Here is a 17429-nt window from a genome sequence, read left to right as displayed (position 1 = left end):
ACTCCAAGATCCCTGAAAAGATGGCGCGCTAGGGAAAAACGATCAGAGAAAAATATTACGGTGCGCGCGCACACCGTCACACAAAAACTGAGACAATGAAGTTAGCTATCGTCAACATTTTAGATTTTCTATTGTTAATGTCGTTTTGTCATGTCTACTGAATATAGTTTTTGATAAGATATTTATCTTGGTACGCCAAAGAAGTATAACTTCTAACACGTGTACATTTTTAAATTAATTCTTTGAACTGTGAGGAAGTAGAAGAATATATAAAAATTGAAGATATATTTAAAAAATGCAATCCTTCAAAAGTCGAATAAGTTTATAGCATAGAAAGTAATTTGAAATAAAATTATATATGTCATAGGTTATACATATTTATTCAATTAAGGTTACATATATTTATTTAATTTTAGACTATAATTGACAATTGAAAAATAATATAAATTGCTATAAGTTATTATTTTTAGTTAATTTTTTTTTATATTTTAGTTATTAATTAAAATTATAAATGAAATATCGCTACAAAAAATTGGTACGAGAATATTTTAGCATAACAATTTTGGTATTATATAAATGCAAATATCATAATAGAAAAAAAAACAACCAAATCCTTAAATGCAAAATACTAAGAAACCATTTGATCTTATGTCATTGAATAAAGATCTATCATCAATCATATACGATTAAAACAAACTTGTTTTGCTACTCAAAAACAAGTCTTTTTGCTTACTTTTTTTATGCAAAAAGTTTATATAACAGGTTTTCTCAAAAAAGTTTATACTTTTAATATTCCAAGATTTAAGTTGTATCTTTACGTGATATTCAAGGTTACCTATGCAGCTAAAGATTATTTCGAATACTGCCCTCAACATTGCAACAATTGGTTTTAATTTTCACTCGTGTTTAAATACGTCTGTAAATGTTCTATTAATACATGCTTTAACCTCTGTGGATGATTACAAAATCATTTAACGAAAAAAGCGTTCTGGTAAAGGTTCTGCTGAATTAGAACTTTACTATAAAACACCAATACCCATTTCATTGATTGATTCTTCAGTTAATGCTTGGCACTCTCTAATGAAAATTCCGAATCTAAAGATCGACTTCGCAAACTTGGAATGGCGTGTTTTATAAACTAAACTTTTATAAGTAAGCTGCCATCTTTTTATTCACAGAAATTTTCGCGATGGATGCTTACATCACAAGTCATATAAAGCTAAATTTAAATAAAATAATCCTTATTTAACATTCGGTATTTATGGTGCTGATAGCTACGGTGTTGGTACCAGTTGATATATAAACTGGATATAATAATATATATATATAATATGTATCTTTACAGAAGTTAACCAAAGCACAGTACCAGCCACTCTGCCAATAGTCGGCGAGCCCGATGTAGACGTATTGTTGTCTACCGTCTTCCCCAAGGGACCCACGCTCTTCCAACTCGATGGGAAGAGACTGCAACTTCTTCAGCCACTAGATAGAGATGCTGATAATCTATCGCATATGGTATTCCAGGTAGGTTAAAGTCCAAATATATATAGCAATATTATATGAAGGCAAACCTATACATTATTTTATATGTAATTTTGTGACTGAGTTTAGGCACAGTATTCGAGGTATATTTCCAACATCTCAACATTATTTTAAACTTGACCCAGAACAGTGTTAAGAATAAGAAAAGATTTTATTTTATTTCTGCCTATGTATTTTAAAAACGAAACATACTGCAATCAAGATAAATGATTTGCGATAATATTTAACATTCGCCGCCATTGTGGTTATTCCTGTATAAGTAGTCCGGGTATAGTTTCGGTTTGAGTGCCTGGTTTTAAAATTATTAATACAGAAATGTGCCTTTTTGAGACGAGTATCAGATTATTTAATTTATTCCAAGTAAAATTTATAGCCTATAGATATTATTAGGTGTCAATTCACTCGTCTATCTGTTACATAGATCTGAATCGTTTATACTTTTAATTGCCCAACCAGTCGTTAATATCTCATGATCTATTTATATCGCCTTAAGGTATATGATAATAACTATTTATGTTGGTTAACAATGTTTTAATTAATAGAGTTGGTAGGACCAGGTATTTGGAGGCTTTGGTAATTTTAATACGTTATATGACGACTTTAAGTATAAATAAATACAATTTACAGTACGTAAATTAATTACTTGTAGTGGTTTGATCAAAGCAAACAGAAGAATGTAGCTTTCCTAAAGAAAGAAGCGTACCAATTCTTAAAAAGGCTGGCATTGAGAGCAACATGGCGGTGCTATCACTTATGATCATATGAGCCTTAAAAAAAGTGTCGCCTCCAGAATTAAAATATCCGAGGTAATCCTCAACCATGCCGAAAGGAGGCACTATAAGAAGGAAGAAATTACTTTTGTTAAAAATATATTTAAAACATTTTTAAACAGAAAACCATAGCTAATTTTCCTTTCCTTCTTTTCCATTATTCAAAATCATATTAAAAAAAAATAAGTTTTTGAAAATGGAAAAGAGATTTTTAATCGGATTTTCCATCTTTCCATAATCTATGGTGTCTATCAGTAGACAAATTCTTTTAATATCAATCAATATCCATTTTCCTAACAATGTAACTTTGGAAACAAGTCACAATACTATTAAAAAAACCAGCTAGATTATCTTCTTACAATCTTAATTTTACTTACTTGATCTATGATTTTCAGCTTGTATGTCAAGTGAAATCAACGAAAAAACGACGCACCATACCAGTTATAGTACGGGTTTCGGATATAAACGACAATGCACCAGTTTTCCAGGGAACACCGTATGAGACTAGTGTGTCTGAGGTAAGTACTATGCTTTATTATATATAAAGTAGAGCATTAACAAACAATACATTTATTTTTGTAGTCCCCGTTCTTGGTCTTACCGCTACGCCTAGTTTTAAGACCAAAAAACAAATGTTTATTTGAACAATAAGTCGACGTTTGTTCGGTTGTTTATAAATTGAAGTCGGTCTTCCCGGAGTGGGATCGGGTCGGAGTAGGGTCGAGTCGGAGTAGGAAATAGATTAGAAAAGGAGTGACACATGCGCACGGGCAATTCCTATACGTTTAAAGTTATACAGAACTGTAAAGTTAGTGAAGTGAATTATAGTGAATCACGTAATTATTGGAGTGTTTAATTTCCTACCCTAAGAACTAGATCGACTAGCTCTTTTAATAGTAAATAAAACAACAAAGAGAATTGAAATGATTGAAGAAATATTCCAGCAGAAGTTGACAAGTTTAATAAATTATTTGGATATTCGTCTAGCTTATAAATCACCGATTTAGCTTTAATCTAACGGGGGGATCTATTTTGTCGAGGTATAAGCCCTCACGCAGACTGAGGGTTGTATAAGTAGAGAGTTTTTTGTATAAATAATGATTTAAATAACTCTTTTTACTAGAATTTTATTATTTACTTATTTGCCGAATAGATAGAGTTGATTTTGAAAATAGTCACTTGTTTCTTGTTAAATGTGATCTTCTGTGTGTTTGTGATTCTAATACACAAATTATGTAACTGAACCGTATGTCATTTTAAGCAAAAAACAAAATGGTTTGATATGGGCGAAAGCTCAACTCTCTAGTTGAAAGTTAGTCGCGCGCCGTGAACCGCTTCGTGCTTTGCACTATACATCTAGGAACGTAAACTATCTTTTCTGTAAATATCATAAAATCGTATGATGTTACGTATGGTTTTACATTAAGTTTAATAACGTGAGTTAATCAAACGTGAACTTAATGAATTTATTACAAAGATACAATTATCATAGGCTACACGGCACACATTAGGTATAGTTGAGATTTATTGAAATATTCATACGAAACTTGTGAACATCTAAAAAGTAAACAATCGTATCCTATTAATCTTAATTTGTTATGATTATGACACCAGTGAACTTAGCTATAATATTTACGTCCCGTCCCCAAATATTTTATACTATCGAACTGGCACGATATTATGAGTTTGCAATGGTGTCAAATTTATTGACCAATTTTTCCTCAATTTTTTTTGTATGCGAAAAATAGAGGTTTTAGTTAATTACGTTTTCCTTGTATACCTATACCCTTGCACTATATATAAAATTTCTTCTATGTTGTATCTTGTTTACAAACGTTGAAAAAGCCCTCAAAATATATTAATTTATTATTATTATTTTTAGCTCGTACCGTTGGGTACTACAATATACGATAAAATTAGAGCAGTCGACATCGATGCAGGAGTAAATGGATTATCAGAATATTTCATAATACCAGGGGATAATAAAACAGTGGAGGCAGCTAATGCGGTTGACGGATATGGATATTTTGCAATACCAATACCTCACCAGGGCCAGGTCACAGTCAATAGGAGCTTGGACTACGAGCGAACTCAGAAGTATCTAGTCACTATTGTTGCTTCTGTAAGTATTTATTTTAATACATAACTGTAAGTAATTACTGCGATGCTTGATACCTTTATTACATAGTCAATAGTCAAACCAAGACCATATTCGCCGTCTTCAAGTTCTTTAGGTGTACGCAATTTACTTTAACGTATTCTATGCTTGGTTCAATTATGATGATAATTAAAAATTAGAAATACTTTATCCAATTAACTTTAATTTGTTCATGAAAATTGTTAAATTAAAAAATTATAAACAAAGTATTTTAATTTCAGTCGGTGCATTATTCCCAATACAGAATCCTTTTCAGAAGTTTTCAGATAACCTTTAGACCTGAAATCAAGCCGAAATCTACAAAATATCTCAGCTAAAACACACACACACTTACATATTTCTTTTTTCAGGATCGTTCCCGTGACACCAAGCGGCGTATGTCAAGTACGACCACACTGACCGTGAACGTTGAAGATGATGATGACCAAGACCCTTCCTTCATATACAAAGGCTGCTCCTCACACGAGGGCGCTTGCATCAATCCTGAATATTCTAGCTATGTAAGTTCCAAAGCCGATTATCATCAATATTTTAACATTGTTTAATGTACAATATATGACGCTAAAATAACAATGTGTGTTGCCTCTGATAGGCGCAAACTTGTCATAAACAAAAACCGGAAAAAACATAATTATTGTATATTACAACATTAAATAATTAGTTTAAAAAAATCAATGGCGCTACAACCTTTTTATGTTTGGGCCTCAGATTTCTGTATCTGTTTCATGATCATTTGTAAATCGAATTGGCAAGTAGGTGATCAGCCTTCTATGCCTGACACACGCCTTCGACTTTATGGGTCTAAGGCAATCCGGTTTCCTTACGATTTTTTCCTTTACCGTTCGAGCGAATGTTAAATGCACTCATAGAAAGAAAGTCCATTGGTGCGCAGCCAGGAATCGGACCTACGACCTCGGGGATGAGTGTCGTACGCTGAAACCACTAGGCCAACACTGCTCTAAATAATTAGTTATTTCCATTTATATATAATTTCTTGTAAACGTTACTAAAAAAGTTTATTGTAATGTTCAAGAACGTGCCCTGATCTGTGAAGCTATGAAGAAGCTATTCATAGAATTTTCAGAGAAACTATGATAATTACATTTTATTTTTTACCGGCATTGCGTTTTGGCAGGGTTTTGTTTTGTATTATTTTCTAACAACCGACTCAATATTGTATAAATAAGGGAAGTAGCGAGTCAACCCCAACACAATTGTCTCTGACTACTTACGGGGGCTGTCTCAACTCATGTATTATATGTAAAATTTGAGACACAACAAATTTATTTGATTTTGATGAAGACCGGGTTAATGTTTGCAATTCGCGTTTTCTAATAGCCATTTTTCTTATAAATGGAGCCTTATTATAACCGCAAAAACTACATAATTATTTCAACTCTATGTCTCAAAAACCAATTGGTTCCACACCATTGCCAAAGACCTGCAATAATATTCTACCTTAATAAAGTCTTCGTTTCAATAAATGCTATCTATAAAAAGAAAACAAAAAAATAACATTGATACATGATGTATTAAAACAATACTATAATATATACCAAAGACCGTATACGTAAAATTCATATGTATACAATTTTACAGGTTAACAGCGGAGTCCTCGCTGGAATCCTTACAATCGAACCAGAAAAGGTCCAAGCTGTTGATATGGACACATTGAATGCCAGAATAAAATATAGTATCGAGAGCGGACAGCCAGATACATGGAGTACATACTTCGAAATTGATGAGAACTCTGGTGCTGTGAGGCAGATATTACCAGTTGATACTAGCATTGCTAAGAAGTTCCAACTGGTCATCAAGGTATGTACAAAAAACATATTGATGAAATATATCTTGATAAACGTCCAGCCTTATGGTCTGATGAACTTGATTCAAGACATCGTTTAATATACCTAGAATATAATAGTATAACTTTAATAAATTTAAGAAATGTATTAAAGAAAAGCTCTGTAAAAAGGCTTACTATAAAGTTAACGATTATCTAGTTGATAAAAGGCTCTGGGACTAGTGCTAGACAGGCTACTTCTAATTAATTTGCAATATGCTTTAAAATAAGTGTTGTTTGATGATTTGCTATTTTAAAAGACTAAAATTTTTACGCCGGCTTTTCTCTCGGCCTACACCTTCTGTCTTCTTTGCCGATGAGTAGGGATGTCTACCTATTCAAATTAATGATGTAAAATAAGTGATATCTGTATCTTATGTTCTATAATAAATATATTTTATTTAACGCATGCAATATGAAGGTTACTAATACTACATAGATTTTGCATGGTATGTGAAAAATGTGATGCGAGCAATTTTAATAATTGTATAATCCATATATACCTCATATAGTTATAATAACAATACAAAATCATTAACACTTATTAGGAGCACTGTAATATATTTATAGTGATCTAAAATATACATGCCATCGATCACAGAATTACTGCGGTAATCTTCTTTATATGATACGATGATACGATTTCTTTTTATATTAGACAGTCGTAAGATGTTATTTCAAGGGCAGTATATTTGTCATATAAATAACAACTTTACCCGTCATATGAGAGGGTGTAAAAGTGCGTCCGGTAGTCGGAACCGCTCAAACGAACAAACTTCTAACCGGTAGTATACAAATTTCCAACCAGGAGCCGCTACTCCAGACACAAAGATGTCCATTATATCATTTTAAAGCTACTGTTAATGTTAATTTTATAAAACTTATTTTCAGGCGGAAGAAATATCTGAAGCAAAACGATTCACAACCGCAAAGTTAACGATAACCGTGCGTCCGGTTGACGCTAGCCCTCCCGTCGTATCTGCGACTTCTGATGAAGGAAGGGTAGAAGAAAACTCTCCTAAGGGAACCAAGATTTTGGGATCTGACGGTCAAAATATTCGCTTCAGTGTTTCAGATCCAGACCTGGTAAGTATTACTTAAATATTTGTTCCTCGACATATAAACAAATATATTTAAAAGAGATGTGATTCTATTATACGTAGGTAAGTTTAGACTATAACTAGTTAATATAGTTTTAGACAGGAAAGAGTTTTATCGTCGCAATTGTGCATGGCTAAAAATCTTTTTGGTGTTTTGTTTTCTAATAACACAAAGCTTTTAATCAAAATATTATACTGAAGTATAAATTTGATAATATTTTATACTTCAGGGCCCTGGTGATCCAATACCTAAATACACATTCGAGCTGACCAATAACTTCTTCGATATAGACAAGGAAGGATACCTCATTGTCAACGATGACCACTTGGATAGGGATCCGCCAAACTTAGGACATTATAGATTCCAGGTAAGGAAATTTTAAATTCATAAATTCAATTTCATTTAAATATCAACTGACGCCCATAACGTAATAGTCTCTATTACATTTAAGCTATATTTATTTTCTTAATATTTCTTATTATTTTTAAAATAACTATTTCCTTGTGTAATTTTAATGGTAACGTTTTTGGCCATCGTTTGTTTATGTAGTGCGTGTTTTATAAGAATCTTAAGTCATTTTCTTTGTGATTGAAAATTATGACAGAAGTAAACCCACTTATTAGGTTATAAATACATTACAGGCATCTAACAAAGAGTTCAGTCCCTTTATTAAAAAAAATGGGATACTTTGTTGCCGTTGCACTGAATATTTTTATATACAGATCGTAGCTCGTGAAGTGAATGGCGGTGCAGCATCAGCTCCGTACTCAGTGCTGGTGTATCTCCTAGACCAGAACGACAACGCGCCGGTGATACCCAAGACACAGCCCATCAATGTGCCTGCTAGCTTGGAGCCAGCTCCGATTTATAAGGTACCATAAACCATAGATAAAAAAAAGAAATCTCTTGACTTTATTACTTATTATTTAATGACTAATTATATTATTAAATGACTGATCGATCCCGTTCATTATTGTGGAAGTTGAACTATACTAAACCTGATCGTCTTTCGTTGTTTTATTTGGCTTATGTATTTGACTATATAGATTCCGTTAAATATTTTTGCCACTAACCAGAATAATATTTTAAATTTCGAATTCAGCCTCTGATCAGTATTTACTACGGTATATACAATTTAAAAGTATATTCTATACTTGAAATACTTCTCTAAAAACACATTTTGTTGTTATTTAAATATAATGTTCGCTGCAATAGATATAACTTGGTTACATTAATAACGATACACATTCAATACAGCCTTAGCTTATAGTGCACTAGTTGCACTTTTTTGAACCAAAATACTCTTTTTTTTTCTCATTGCGTCAATTTGTCTTTACGCAGTGAGGAAAAGAGACAAAGGAGTACTTAAGTTAAAACGATGCTCTAGCCTAATAAGATTGAATATTTTTTTATGAATGAAATGTATGAACCTTTCCAGGTGGAAGCGACGGACATAGACGAGGGTGAGAACGCGCGTATATCGTACAGTATTTATCACGTATCTAACAACGGCGGTAACAAGTTCACTATCGAACCTAGCACCGGAGTTATTTGTGAGTTGCACCTACACTTATACACCGTATCAAAAACCTTATAATTTATTTTACCTTATTAAACTAGACTTATTGAATTATATAACTAACTCTCAATTTTATTTAGAAGAGCATAATGTTAAATATAAAATGTGGGTATATGAGAATAAATACATAATAGCACCCACTTTGAAATTAAAATAAATTTTATATATCACTGATATTAATGAGAATGCAAAATTTACAAAATCCAGTAGAACCTACTTATATGGAGTTAAGTTATGTCTATAAATTGGCTACCAAAGATTTTTATAACTTTGAATAATATATATAATTTGAATACAATCCTTAATATAATTTTTGTTTGTACAGCGATAATAAAATAGTAAGTTTCAAATGTTATTAAAAACACGATAAGGTCTGCATGGCACCAGTTATTTTTTAATATTTAATATACAGAAAACCACTCTTTTAATTGCATGTTAACACGTTTGGATACACCCACCCTAAAATACCTTTACTATAAAACACGGTTTTCATTAAACAAAATCTCATTAATCTAATTACTCTGATGAAAATAAGACAACACTACAAAACTGGTGCTCGTTGTAGCCAAATATTTATGATCGATTTTTCTCTAGTTAATATTTGATATTAATTTTATATCACAGCCAGTACCGGTCGTCTTCAAGCCGGAGAACAATACAGTGTAACAGTCAGAGCGACTGATTCAAAAGGACTCAGTTCGCAAGGAATTGTCGAATTGATGGTTGCACCAGGACCAAATACAAGACCACCTCAGTTCTCGTCCAGAGATTATTACGCGCCCGTATCCGAAGGAGCGGCTATTAACTCCACAGTTACCACTGTCACGGTAAGCTATTGTTACGAGCTAGGGGATCGGATAGAAAATGCCGTAGATTTATTCAAGGGTTTATTTCTTGGTAAATCAATGAGGAATTTATGGGCACGAATTAATTGCAGAAATGCACTTATAACACACAAAAATACAGTCACTAATTACTTCACTTATGCACACTTCACACAGTACTTTATCACTTGTAATCACTTTATTCGCATAAAATGCGCTTCGGTGTTTCTCTCTTGTTATCGCATTCCAAACTAAAGGCTGACTAGTCGCGTTTCGGCTTGCTTATATATCCCTGGGAATAATTCTAAACAATATTCGAGAACTTTCTAGGCGGGCTTGCTACTGAGTAGCGATTGCACAATTCTAGAACTTCCGCACTCTTTGTCTCTTTCGCACGTTGCTCCGTCCTTGTCGTACGGCGTTCTAGAGTGCTCAGTCTAGTTTCGAGAAAGTTCTGATCTTCTCTCTCTCTCTCTCGTATCATTTCGTCCTTGTCTCACACCTAGAAAGTTTGGTCTAGAATATTCCATCATCAAAGGGGTATACCTAGGCCTGAAAACGCCTGAAAACGGGTCCCCTGAAAACTGCACCACTCTACTACACATGTTCTGAAACCGACTGAAAAAAGGTTTCAGCTTCCTGAAAACTAGGGTAACATTATGGAAATTACAATTTTCTAATATGTGATTAACCCTCTCCTGAAACGGTCAGAAATCATATTACAGCCTGCTGAAAAGTTCTCTAAGTAGTGGAAAAATCTAGAAACATTGCAGTCGACCCGTCTTCGTAAAACTGTATTACACAATAAAAAGAAGTTATTATTCCGTGACATATGTATGTTATGTTATATAATGACATTTAAGTTTTTTATAGAGTTTTGAATTGACCTTTATGTCGTAATTTTCACTTAAAAATAAGAAGTATCCAATACACGTTTTAAATTACTATTTTATTTATTGTTGTTAAGTGTTTATATATAAATGTTTGGTGACGTGAATTTTACAGGCGAAGGATCCAGAAAACGAGCCTGTAACGTACTCCATAGTTTCCGGTAATGATCTACGTCAGTTTTCGATCGGCTCGAACACCGGTATTATCACTGTTATACGTCGATTGGACCGGGAAGTTCTCACTCGGTATCAGCTGGTAAGATTATAATGCTTATACACTTGTCTATTTATTTATAAATGCCAAAAACAACACGTTAAAAATACTATAGCGACATCTACAATCTGCGCTTATTAATCATTGCGAGACGTCATACGCGAAACGGCCAATCCTTTTCTTAAAAGGCCGTCGGAGCACTCGCGAGCCCTTTGGCAATGAGAGTTTCCATGGGCGGTATCACTTCACATCAGATGAGCCTCCTGCCCGTTTGCCGCCTGTTCTATAAAAAAAACGCGATAAGGATGTATAGAACCTCACGACTGCTGGGGGCAGTCTAACAACTGGAGGAGGAACCTTCAGATAGTTTGGAGGAACAGTACACCACACTTTCTCCACACGCAAAAAAACATTACATGTCACATTAGAAATACGTTGCCTAGCATTTAAAACTTCCCAGACTTCAAGAATATTTACAAAACATAAAAAACTTACTTCTACCATTTATTTATATCTGTGAACGAGCGTCTAAGAAATTATTACTATTCAGAAGCCAATGGCTGTTGTAACACCGATGCGACCTACCTGCATTTTTGTAAAATAAAATTATTACAAAAGTGAAGGTAGGTTGTTATTTTACATAGCTTATTTTTCAATAGTTTTAAAATGATGTACATTACAAACCTCTAAAATTTCTCACTAAGTAAATGCAATTCTTTGAAAAATAAAGTATCTTTGAACCGAACTGAAAGAGGTCAAATAAGATTTTTTATAAAAGTTTTTCTGCTATCCCAATTTTGTATATTAGATAAGAAACAAAAGTTATATTTTTTTAAACTATAATCATTTATTCGTGATATAACAAATTTCAGATGGTAAGAGCAGAGGACCCTGGCAAACTCTCAACCACAGCTACAGTTAACATTAAAGTGACAGACATCAATGACAACAATCCTAAATTTGACGAGGACTCATACACGTTCCACGTTAAAGAAGGTAAAAGCTGTGTATTTATGAAAACTATTTAAAAATAATTTACTCAAAATCATTAAGACTGTCTATAGATAATCGTATTGCTCGATGACGTAATAACCAACAAACAACTTGTGATGTATTTTTGAAATACTAATATTATATTATTGTAGCTTATTTTTCTTGATAGGCTGATAAACTTTGACCATACGTGCAAAGGACGAGTTACGAATAAGAAATGTATTTAGCATAAGCGTACGCACGACTTCACACTTGAAATTCTCACGATGAACTATTAAATGTTAAGAAAATATCTTTTTTTCCAGGACTTTTAAGCGAACAAGTAGGTTACGTACACGCAACGGATAATGATGAGGGAGTTAATGCGATAGTCAGCTACAATATTCCCTCAAATCTACCATTTTCGATCGACAACGCTTCCGGTCTTATCACCACTAACACAGAACTTGATTATGAAGAAATCAAGGTAACATAATAAACCACTCCATAGTGCAGGCTTCTGCGCCATTGTTTTTGGTCAATCATTGATAATAACTGTCATTTACATATTTAATAATAATACATAGCTTCAATCCGTTTAAAAAGTGTTTTCTTAATGTGTAAAAGCTATGTTAACAAAAGACAATACTAAGTTTACATAGATAAATAATAATTATTTGGAATATTTTAAAAATATGTTTAACATTAAATTTACAACCACTTTGAGTTAAAAATTGATAGTTCTTGATAAAGGTCTGTATTGTATGTTAACTTATAAACGGTGCAACGAAATGTTTATACGTACCCACGTACAATTCGAACTCATGTCTAACGCCTTACAGGAGTATGCTTTCGTCGTAACTGCAACAGATGGCGCTATAGACAAACGTTTAGGCACCGCATCAGTCACCGTGTTAGTCGATGACGTATCAGACGAGCCTCCAGTCTTCTCTCAATCTCTATATTCAGTCCATGTACCGGAAAATGCACCTAATTACCCTGTGGTTAAGGTTCATGTAAGTAGAGAAATAACTTTAAATTCTATTAGTACATATACACACAAAAAATAAATTTTAATATCGTTTTAGAACATCTTCTGAGAGTATTTTTTAGATTTATGTGTAAAAAATCCATATTAATTGATATTTTTTTCAGGCTGATGACCCTGACACTACACCAGAGGTGACATACACCATCCTAAAAGGTGACACAGATTCCTTCTCCATAGAACGTAAGAGTGGAATGATTCGCACTGTCAAGCCTTTGGATAGGGAAATGATAGCGAGACACGAACTCACTATTGGCACTGAAGAAAACAATGGCCAGGGAAAAGGGGCCACCACTACTGTGGAAATTGTTGTTGACGTAAGTATATTTCTCTTACCTTAGACAAGATATCGTATTTTCTTGAAATTTGTCCAAAAAGTCGTATAGATTATATGTTCTCGCTCTAAATTCTCTCTTTTTATATAGATTGCATATTAAACTGCCTTATTAAAAATCTAATATATTTATGTTTACGTGTAAAGAAAAACGTGAGTAATAAAACATTAAATAAATAAAGTTTTCATATACATTGAATAATAATGTGTTTGCAGGATAAAAACGACAATACTCCAGTATTTACATCAGCCATACGTCCTGTAACAATTGAAGATACTGCGTCCATCGGCTCATTAGTAGAAACTGTTGTTGCATTAGATGCTGATTCTACTCCACCCAATAACAGAATAAGATACGCGCTAGTAGGACGCGGAAAAGCATCCATATATTTCCACGTGGAACCTGACACTGGTACTATTAGGTTGAGGGATGATTTGAGAAAGGAAACTGATAGTGAATATACTGTGAGTATTTTTTTTAAAAGTCTTGCAACCTTTCAGAGTCGAGACTTAAGGATAAGAATGATATCCGTACGTCAAACGCGTATTGGATTTGATATACTCTCAGATGTTATGATTCATAACTAAGTTTTCAAATGCAATATAGCATTAAAAATAGGAAATTGCTTAAGTGTTGAAGATAACATATAATTATGCCTAATTAATTTACCAGGTGGAAGTGCAAGCGTACGACGAAGGAGACCCAGTGCTGTCGTCAGTCACAAGCCTTACCGTTTACGTCAGTCATTCCGCTACTGTGCCGCCAGATGTAAATATTGTTTCTTTATTGTTCCTCCCAACATCAGCTTTCCATCCCAGTACCTGTCTATAGAACAAGTCTATATTCAAATATTTCTATAGTTACGTTCTTGAACGTGCTCGTTAATATATTTTGACATATCTTACGAAAAATACAAATCCAATTGTAATGCTGAGTTTTATAACACTACTAAAATTATACTTTATAATAATAAAATATGTTTATTCAGTTTAATTTAAATTAAATAGTTTATTAACCGTATTGTATATCAGATAATTGGCAGTTTTAATAGAGTGGCTGATATGAACAATTATTTATTACAGGTAAGACTAGGTTTTGCTGACACGACATATACTGAACACGTCGCTGAGAATTCGCTTAACGGTACCCTTATTCGAATTTTGCCGATTTGGAACAAAAACAAACACTCGAGAGACACACCACTGAAATGTCTTTTAACAAACTCTTCAGAAAAAGGTAATACATATATATTTGTAATATTTAAAAGATGCTCAAATTTGTAGCTGTCTATATTTCATTATAGAAATATGTTGTTTGTGAAGTGTGGGCAGACACATCTTTCTTTACTTGTTACGTTTATTTTTCTTAAATGGAAATCTATTTTCCATTTTTACGTCCTTCGAAACAATCCCTTATAATCTTTCTTAACAGCAGAATGCACAAAATACGTCACTCATGCAGTAACAAACGACAATCGTACGTTACGTATGAAGCATGTATTCGTTTATAGTCGTTTAAGTTACTTACGGTTTGAGTAACATGAACCTTATATGGAATACTATTGTCAAATCCTTATTAAATTGTTATATTTCTATTAATAATTGTCTGTGTTTAAATGTTCTTAATCTTAAAATAATATCTATTCCAGGCGTTTTCTACGTGAAACTAAATGAAGATAGAGATTGTGCCATCTATCTCAACTCGTCCATAGATTATGAAACTCTTACCGAATACTCACTGGAAGTCCAATTAGAATCCATACAAGGGCATATAAACCCAGAGAGTAGTAAGGCGACTATCAACGTGCACGTTAAGGACGTAAATGACAACGCACCCGTGTTCGTATTCAACGAACAATCGAATATTGCAGCGGCAAAGGGAAAGTACTTCGCCATTGCCACTAAGGATATGCCTTTGGATACGAATATACTACAAGTTCAGGTAATTATATTTTTATTTATTAGACAAATACACATGAATAATTTTCGTATCTGTTTGTTATTTATGAATTGACATCATCTTGGATGTTTGGCCGTAAGAAAAACCCTTTGTCACTACTCCTCTTTTTAAAGACACTCTTCTGAAAGGCTTAGCTAGCATCGGAATACTAAGCGTTGACATATCAATTGACGCTCAGTTTCGTGGTCATTTGAAACGGTACTTTATTCTGGGCCACCGCTTGATCCCTTATATTTAAGAAAAATGTGAACGTATTGTCTTTTAGAGCGTAAAAGACATTGACTAATTTTAATATTTGAGGAGTAGAGAAAACAGGGCTTTGCAACGACTACATTTATAAAAACCAATATAGTATAAATAACACTGCCTAAACGGATAATTCAAAAATCCTTATGTGTAACCCATATCATTAGAACATTGTTATGAAAATATTATCACGATATGGCTGTTGTTCTTGAATAAACTTTGATATTTGAGAATCAAATTCATTGTCATCAGACTAATTCTGTTTCTTCTCCCTTTCTAACTCCAGGCGAAAGACAAAGACAGCGGAGACTATGGCAAAGTGGAATACCGTAAGAACGGCTGGACGAAGGTTGCTGAAGAGTATTTCTCCTTAAACGCAGAAACGGGAGTTATTTCCAATATCAAAACATTTGACAATGTGCCCAAAGAAGTGTTACCATTTAAGTTCAATGTCATGGCGAGAGACAACCCCAAGTCTGATAATTATAAGACGGCCAGGGCTTCTGTTGTGGTAAATATAATTTGCTGTTTTTATTTTATTTGTCTGTATTTAAGAATATCTATTTACAAATCTTGCTATGAGACTAGCAGTAAACAATCGAAAGATATATAGATTTTTGTTTCTGTGTTATTTCTAGCTTTTTCGAGTTAACGTTAAAAAAACTAAATTGGCCGTTTAATATTTTTAGAGGAATTATTATTTTTAATTCTTCTGATTACAATTTACATACATTCATATAGTAAAATTATAAATCGAGATAAATGGCCTTGGTATTAAATGAAGTCAAACACATTTTAGTACCGAAATTATGTGAAATATATCTAAAATATTTTTGTTTAAATTTTTCAGATAAACTTATTACAAAAAGACAATCAGTTAATCATGGAAGTGTCAGATTTGAACCTTAGGTCACTGTCAACGCTTAAAGCGCGCAGTCTGTTAGCAGAAATAGAAGAAAAGAGCGGACTATATGCTGGATTGGAGAAACTGACTCCAAAACTGTATTTAGGAGAGAACGGCACTCTTGAAGAAGACAACAACGGAACAGCAGTTTGGCTTTACTTGTTAGATCCCAGTAGTGGGCAGATTTTAGCAAGAGAGTCTCAGCCGGTTAAAAAGTAAGAGTTGTGGTTAATTCTCTCAAGGTTCTTGTTTGTGAAAAATCTCCCTAAATTGTTAAAAGCCTAACACAATTTTATGTGTATTTTATTATTTCCAGAGCGATAACTTCTGGAATAAGAGTACAAGCACCTCTAGTCCCAGCCGAGCCTCCTCGACGTACGCACATTGCAGCCGCGCCTCTGACAACTGCCCTTCCAGCTGCTCTTTTGGCACTCGCAGCACTTGTCCTGATCGCTGCTACAGCCGCTACAGTCTATATATGCGCATCGTGGAACAGGTCAGTGTCGATTATACAACATTCATTATTATACTTTTATAATACCTAAACACAAAATTAACTACTGGAATTCAGTACAAATTTCTTTAAATCGACATAAAATCGTTTATTAAAAACCTAAACATAACAATCAAATATACAGTATTTACAATTTTCTTAACCTACATAGAAATAATAAAAAATATTTAAAAGAAAATTGAAACAAATTTTAAGTTTAGGCAGAATTTGTTTAAATTCGGGAAATAAAGTTAAAATATAAAAAAAATATGAAATAAAATTAAACTGTTAGATACAAGGTATCACAGCGCTATGTTTTTTTATCCTTGTTGCCTAAAGAGCGCAACACCACAATACATATTCATTTACTTTAAACTTAAAAAGTGAATGAATCCAATTAGATATACAGCATAGATTGAACAAACAAAGAATTTTTTTTAACCTAACTTGAACATATAACGTTATGTTCTTTATGAAACTAAACAACAAAGAACTAGAAATACCTTTTAAGGGGCATGTGTTTCTCGATGCTTTATAGTGTGCCTCGGGGA

At 33.2% G+C, this 17429-nt stretch overlaps 1 protein-coding gene across 2 annotated transcripts in view; it reads left to right on the top strand.

The window, feature by feature from the left end:
* Nucleotides 1-17429, top strand: part of LOC123714057 (cadherin-99C) — a 120443-nt gene that overhangs the window by 99032 nt on the left and 3982 nt on the right. For both annotated transcript variants that reach the window (XM_045668130.1, XM_045668131.1), the window contains 22 exons: nucleotides 1346-1524; nucleotides 2708-2830; nucleotides 4195-4434; nucleotides 4821-4970; nucleotides 6070-6288; nucleotides 7205-7399; nucleotides 7644-7781; nucleotides 8137-8286; nucleotides 8853-8967; nucleotides 9618-9820; nucleotides 10823-10963; nucleotides 11794-11917; nucleotides 12220-12380; nucleotides 12736-12909; nucleotides 13049-13258; nucleotides 13492-13740; nucleotides 13949-14044; nucleotides 14359-14512; nucleotides 14925-15217; nucleotides 15768-15992; nucleotides 16332-16600; nucleotides 16702-16881. In XM_045668130.1, coding sequence (XP_045524086.1) covers nucleotides 1346-1524; nucleotides 2708-2830; nucleotides 4195-4434; nucleotides 4821-4970; nucleotides 6070-6288; nucleotides 7205-7399; nucleotides 7644-7781; nucleotides 8137-8286; nucleotides 8853-8967; nucleotides 9618-9820; nucleotides 10823-10963; nucleotides 11794-11917; nucleotides 12220-12380; nucleotides 12736-12909; nucleotides 13049-13258; nucleotides 13492-13740; nucleotides 13949-14044; nucleotides 14359-14512; nucleotides 14925-15217; nucleotides 15768-15992; nucleotides 16332-16600; nucleotides 16702-16881 — 3988 coding nt within the window. The remainder of the gene's footprint in view (nucleotides 1-1345; nucleotides 1525-2707; nucleotides 2831-4194; nucleotides 4435-4820; nucleotides 4971-6069; nucleotides 6289-7204; nucleotides 7400-7643; nucleotides 7782-8136; nucleotides 8287-8852; nucleotides 8968-9617; nucleotides 9821-10822; nucleotides 10964-11793; nucleotides 11918-12219; nucleotides 12381-12735; nucleotides 12910-13048; nucleotides 13259-13491; nucleotides 13741-13948; nucleotides 14045-14358; nucleotides 14513-14924; nucleotides 15218-15767; nucleotides 15993-16331; nucleotides 16601-16701; nucleotides 16882-17429) is intronic.

Source organism: Pieris brassicae, chromosome 9 (assembly GCF_905147105.1).
Source record: "Pieris brassicae chromosome 9, ilPieBrab1.1, whole genome shotgun sequence".
Taxonomy (NCBI): domain Eukaryota; kingdom Metazoa; phylum Arthropoda; class Insecta; order Lepidoptera; family Pieridae; genus Pieris; species Pieris brassicae.
Note: the sequence above shows the minus strand (reverse complement) of the source record. Positions and strands in the feature narration are given on the sequence as shown.